We start from the raw sequence: 5970 nt of genomic DNA on the forward strand, positions 1-5970 counted from the left end.
TCCAAAGCCAATGGCCTCTATGAACTACACTTAGAAACTGCCAGAAAGTCTACTGATGCTGGCCTAACCATTTTTTCTTTAGAAAGTGGACCTTTTCTCGCTGGTATGTACAGAGCATGGTGGTCTCACTACGCTGACGATTTAAGAGGACTCACATCTTGGAGTTTCTCTGATGGGTTCAAGGGTGATGGACTCAGCCTAGACACCATGAGAGCACCCAAGACATTGAGCAGAGTGGTGACTAGTATGCCGTTATAATAGCACATAGATATTTCCAATTTCACATAATCAGAGCATATCTTTGAAGCAATTAACAATCACAACCTTTTAATAACAGAGAGGTTTGGGGTGGGCTAGGTGTTGAGGTCATTTTCCGAAAAGAATGTGTGAGGATCACTGACAGGCCTTGTAAGGGGGACAGGCACACAGACTCCTGCATCTGAGCCTCTAAATCCTCCACCCAGTGCAGAGCTACACATTTAAACCAAAAGAACAGAGATGATTCATCCAGCCCTGGACCCCATTAGACAGCAGAGACCATCCTGTGATCCATCCCTCCACTCAGGCCTAGAAATAAACAGAGGCAACTTGAAAAACCATCCACAGACGATTTCCCCAAACGTTTGATTGTATAAATAATTTATTTCTGTTCACAGCATCATATACGCATATAAAAGGAAACGGGAACCCAAAGAGGAGGATGATCAGGACAGAATTACAGCAGTAGAAATGGAAACAAACCAGGAGACATAGTCCCAACACCATGACAGAGAATCTGTGAAGAGAACTGTTGTGAAACAAAGCTGGCCTCCCTGTGTCTATCAGAAAACATTTGAAAAGCTCCTGCGGGGAGGCCAAGTTCCTCTATGTGGACCCCATTCATTCTCCAAAGAGCAGGAGGCATAATAAATCACTGACAGCTACACTGGAGGGATCTCCCAGGTGACCACTCCAAGGTAGTTTAGCCTGTGCTTCCTCCCCGCATTGGTCAGAGACGAAATGGGCTATTATTAGGGCAAACACTACAGATATCAACTGAGACTTTTAACTATTGGTTGATACACCACAGAGCTTTACTGCACAATTACTAACAGTTGACCGCACCCTTAAGTATTGATAATGCAAAAAAAAAAAAAAAAAAGGTCATTTTGCATCATTGGTAAAGCATGACAGAATCTGAACACTGATCTTGGACCAAAATATTGTCAGCACGAGAAGGTTACAGTATTTGGCATCTGCAATGTCACAAAATAAATATATTATTCTCTCAATAGTGTGGAACTACCAAAATGTCAAAGTGCTTAAGAAATTGTTGCATGTGAAGAAAATAAAGAAAGATGGATTTTTTTTCTTTTAATAATTCTATACAGGATCTTCAGATGACGGGACCAGCCCATTTAGAAATCAGTGACTATGCTGTCGATATGTAAGCTGAAACCTCGCAGGCTTTTCAGCACTGCTCAGCTATATTTTCTCTACTGAGTTTCTACAAAAAGACCAGCGTTGGAGGGGTACCAAATACACCGACAAAAGAGAAAAGAAGATGGACTGCTAGGTTTCTTCTTTTAAAATACTTCATAGGGGAACTGGATCAAGCAGGAAGCCAGGACTACTACCTCTGGTTCTTAAATTCACTTTGAGTGCAGGGATTTATTTATAGGCATGGATTTATAATTTGACTAACTCACATGCTCACGCATGACCATGCCCAATTTCTAAAGGCCTCCTTCACACAAGAAATTTATCATTATTCGTGGATGGGGGGGGACATAATCCTACCTGTAAACATGGATTTAAAGAAGAAATCAAAATCACACAGTAAGTTTCCCTTTTGATACTGTGTTTGGGGGTGAATGACAGCTTCTGCAAACCAAGACTCAGTCCTGATTATAAAGGATTTTTAAATTACATTATTAAAAATAGGTATTTCTTCTTCTTTCACTTTATTTCCAAAGCCTCTTTCAAGTAAACTGTGAGGAGCCTGAGGACAGGTGACCATTACGTCACATGCTTTCTTTCATCCCAAGCGCTCACTGTGTCTGCATTTGCTCTGCAACCAGTTCCCACAAGCAGGAATCAGGAAGGACCTCCTTGTGCTTTTCCCTCGCCTGGAAATCCATGCAATGAGGTTGGCTTTTGCAACAAGGTGGGCTTTTGTCTGTTGGTGCGTAACATCAAATACTCTAATGAGACATTTGCAATGAAAATACTTAAACCAGATAGGCCACAATGAACCAAATTAGAAATTTGAACATGTCGCCACTTGCAGCGTAAAGGGATCTAAAAGGGCAAAGTCTTTTTTTTTTTTTTTCCCTAAATTGAGTATTTCTATGGGGAGTATTCATTCGTAGCAGATTTTTTTAAGGAAAAAAAATGTCTGAAAACCATAACCCATCATCAAGCGGTTAGGATTACAAGAGACATCCCTTGCCAAAACCCGCTTGTCATTCAGCACACATCTGCAGCTGGTGTGCTCACACAAACCAATCAGCAGGCTAAAAAAAAAAAAAAATTGAAGATTCCACACATATGGGTCTAGAAATGTATGTCGATTACACAGCACTGTATCTACACACACCCCATCCAGGACTGACGTCAGGAGCCTTACCCTTTAAACACCTTTAACTATTCTGCAAAGAGTAAATGCATCATTTGCCACCACCTCCAACAGTTTCTTGTTTTTAATTTTTTTTTATTGGTCTCTTTGTGTGATAATGACCTACACATGGACAGGGTCCAAACCATCTGGAAGATGTCTGATTCCAGGCTGAAAAGCAGTTCTCAACAAAACTGGTCTTCTGAAGCTACCACAAAGCACCAGGAAAGGGGCGTTCTTCGCGGCCATCCCCCAGCCCAGGCCAGCGCAGCGCCCCGCGCCTTCCGTCTGCGGTACTGTTCCACGCAGTCCTCTGATGGCCCAAACCACCACCTCGTTTGGGCCCAGAGCAGGGCAAATGGATTTTCACAGGGGCCTGCCCTGTGACATAAAATTATCCAGCTTTCATAGCCCAAGGAGAGGTTGTCCCCCCGCACCTCCCACTGCCACCGTGCCCCCAGATGGGAACTCCCGGGGTTCTGGGAGCCGCATACCTCAGGTAGCTCACAGGTGCGATCCCCCGTGAGGGCGGGGAAGCCTGAACTTCTGGCCCCGCTGGAGTAGGAGGAAATCGCTTTTGTCTCTGATATCTGAGCCTTCCAACCTGGGCCAGCAGGGCGGACGGTGGGACCTGCACGTCCACTCCCCAGCCGGGTCCCCCACCCCCTGAGTAGCTCCGGCGTTCAGACAAAAGGACCCCTGAGCTGGGGGTGGGGGCAGGTCGAGCGCAGGCTGGCCAGCTTGCCTACATACCAGGTTAAGTCACCAGTCCTGCATGTGGGTGCAGAGACTCCGCTTTAAAAATTCGAAGCGTCGCTTTGGTTCGCTGTCTTTGTTCGCGGGCGCGCGGGCCACACAGCCTTTCATTCATTCATTCCGGACTCGCTAGCTCCCCGCGCCTAGCTCCGGAACGTCGCCGCCCAGAGCATTACCGCTTCTTTTTCTGCTTGAGGGACTTCCTGCGTTTCAGGATCATCTCGTAGAGCTTGTCCATGCCCTCGGTGAGGCCCTCGCCGATGATGGCGCACGCCGGCTGGACGTGGTAGGTGGTGGCCGGGATGAGCTCGTGCAGCGCCAGCTGCTTCTCGATCTCCGCCACAGGCAGCGACTTGGGCAGGTCCTGCTTGTTGGCGATGACCAGCAGCGGCGTGCCCTGGTTCTCTGCGAACTTGGTCACCTTGTGCAGCTCTGTCTTGGCCTCCTCCAGCCGGTCCACGTCCACCGAGTCCACCACGTAGATGATGCCGTCCGTGCAGCGGCTGTAGGACTTCCACAGCGGCCGGAGCTTCTCCTGGCCGCCCACGTCCCAGAAGTGGCAGCTGATGCCCTTGGCCGTGCCGTTGCTTAGCTTGATCTTCTCCGTGTTGAAGCCGATGGTGGGCACGGTGTTCACGAACTCGTTGAACTTGAGCCGGTAGAGCACCGTGGTCTTGCCGGCCGAGTCCAAGCCCAGCATGACGATGTGCAGCGACTGGAAGGCCGAGATGTTGGAGGAGATGTTGCCCATGGCTCCTCGCTGCGGCGCCGGCCACTGCGGCTGCGGCGGGAGGGCGCCGCCCCCCGCCCTCCCGAGCAGTTACGGGCCCGACGCGGGCGGGCGCACCTGGGCCCCGCCTGCCGCCCTCAGCCGCCCGCACCGGCCCGGGCTTGGAGTCCCCGGGGCGCACGGCTCGGCGCGCTCAGACGCCGCGGCCCCCGCGCCCGCGCCGGCCGGGCATCGCGTCTCTCCCGATGGGCTTTGTCTCCTGCGAAGTCTCCGCTGCGGCGCCGCGGGCTGCTCGCGCCCGTCGCCCTCCCCCGCCGGCCCCGGCTCTCTCTCTGCTGCTTCCTCGGGCCGCGCCCCCGCGCTCCAGCCGCTGCCCTGGCTCTCCGCTGCTGCCGGTTCCGGGCTCCGAGCGCCGAGCGCTCGCCTCTGCCTGGGCGGCGCAGCCGCTGGGCCAATCCCACTCCCAGGGCGCGCCTCGGAGGCGCAGGCGGGGCGTGGGCTTCCCCGGACTTCGCTGCCGGCGCGGTCGCCTGGCTGTCCCCACAGTCCCCGCGCCGCCACCGCCGCCGCCGCCAGCCTGCAGCGGCGGGAGGGCGCCCGGCTCCGCCCCTAGGAGGCCCCGCCCTCGCCCCGCCCCTATGGCCCCGCCCCTTCGTGGTGCCCCCGTACCGACGGCCCCGCCCCTCGCCCCGCCCCGGGTCGGGCGTGGACCTCCCAGCCCGGCGGGCCGCTTTCGCGCCTTTCAGACCTTTCGAAATCGCCCTGGTTGTCTCCTCCCGCGCCGCACCCAGATAATGGGCCCCCGAGCTGCCGGCTCTTCCCGCGTCGGCCCTCTGACGCATCTTGTAAAAATAGCTCCCGGAACTCCACGCCCCGCCAGCCCCAGGCCGGACCGACTGCCCGGCGGGACTGCAGCGTGGGAGGCGCAGCCGGCCTCAGGGAGCCAGCCAGAGCCGGGGGTCCAGAGTCCAGGGCAAGGCGGGCCGGGGCAGCTCTGCCCGAGGGACTGGGGACCATCCAAGGTGGAGGTGGGGTGAGAGTGCCCCCTCTGGGGAGAGAGGGCTGTGGATCAGGCCCCCGACCCCCAGACTCCCTCACTCAGGAGAGGGGAAAGGAGGGCGTGGGCCGCAAGGAGCCAGCCCGGGCACGTGGCCTTTGCGGTGCCCAGTACACTGACCCTCCCTGGTACCCTGGCTCGCTTCCCTGCCAGAACTCCGGGGGGATGGGGTGGGGTCTCCACAGGATGGGGTCTCCACGGGATCACCGCTGCCCTGGGGCCCAGACCTGCGCCCAGATCGCCCCGGAGGCCTGGCTTCATTTAAGGAGACTTGTCTGTCCCCAGATAGCTCCGACGACTCACCAGCCCCAGACAGTTCCTTTGCTACCTTGTTTTTGTCCCCAGCGTCTGCGCAGACATCCCAGGTCAAGTGTGAGCATCTCAGGAGAGCACCCTCTACCACCCACTGTACTTTGAGAACTGAGAACCACCTGCCCACAGGTGAACCAATCCTCCTGCGACTGGTGCTCCAGGAGGATTTAGGCCTGAAACAAAAATGTGTCAGCAGCTCGGAGTAGGTTACACCATAGGTCACAGGCACCAGTGCCCAGCCCCTGGCTGGCTTCTCCCATCACTCTGATTCAGCGCTCTCATCCTAGTTGGTAAGCACATAACCAAGGCTCATCCTCTGAGGGTGCAGAGGAAACTGAGTGAACATTGCAGATATGCACCTGGGGCTCTGGAGGAGGAGAAGCAGAGGCAGTATGGACAGGGGCTTCTTCCCAACTCCAACTTATGAGGCAGGAAGAGGGAAATGGAGTCTAGGGGGATGGAAATGAGCCTGATAACCATTGATGGGTGAAAACCAAATTATTATAGAAAAGCTTTCCT

At 54.3% G+C, this 5970-nt stretch overlaps 1 protein-coding gene across 1 annotated transcript; it reads right to left on the minus strand.

The window, feature by feature from the left end:
• Nucleotides 1-622: 622 nt before the first annotated feature.
• ARL4C (ADP ribosylation factor like GTPase 4C) lies at nucleotides 623-4391 on the minus strand. The gene has a single exon (XM_027537975.1). It carries the CDS (start codon nucleotides 4101-4103, stop codon nucleotides 3525-3527), a length of 579 nt encoding a protein of 192 aa, XP_027393776.1. The 5' UTR covers nucleotides 4104-4391; the 3' UTR covers nucleotides 623-3524.
• Nucleotides 4392-5970: the final 1579 nt, after the last annotated feature.

This window comes from Bos indicus x Bos taurus, chromosome 3 (genome assembly GCF_003369695.1).
Source record: "Bos indicus x Bos taurus breed Angus x Brahman F1 hybrid chromosome 3, Bos_hybrid_MaternalHap_v2.0, whole genome shotgun sequence".
Lineage (NCBI taxonomy): Eukaryota > Metazoa > Chordata > Mammalia > Artiodactyla > Bovidae > Bos > Bos indicus x Bos taurus.

What these genes read in the sequence shown, in the direction of transcription:
- ARL4C (XM_027537975.1), bottom strand. Translation starts at nt 4,103, where the DNA reads ATGGGCAACATCTCCTCCAACATCTCGGCCTTCCAGTCGCTGCACATC.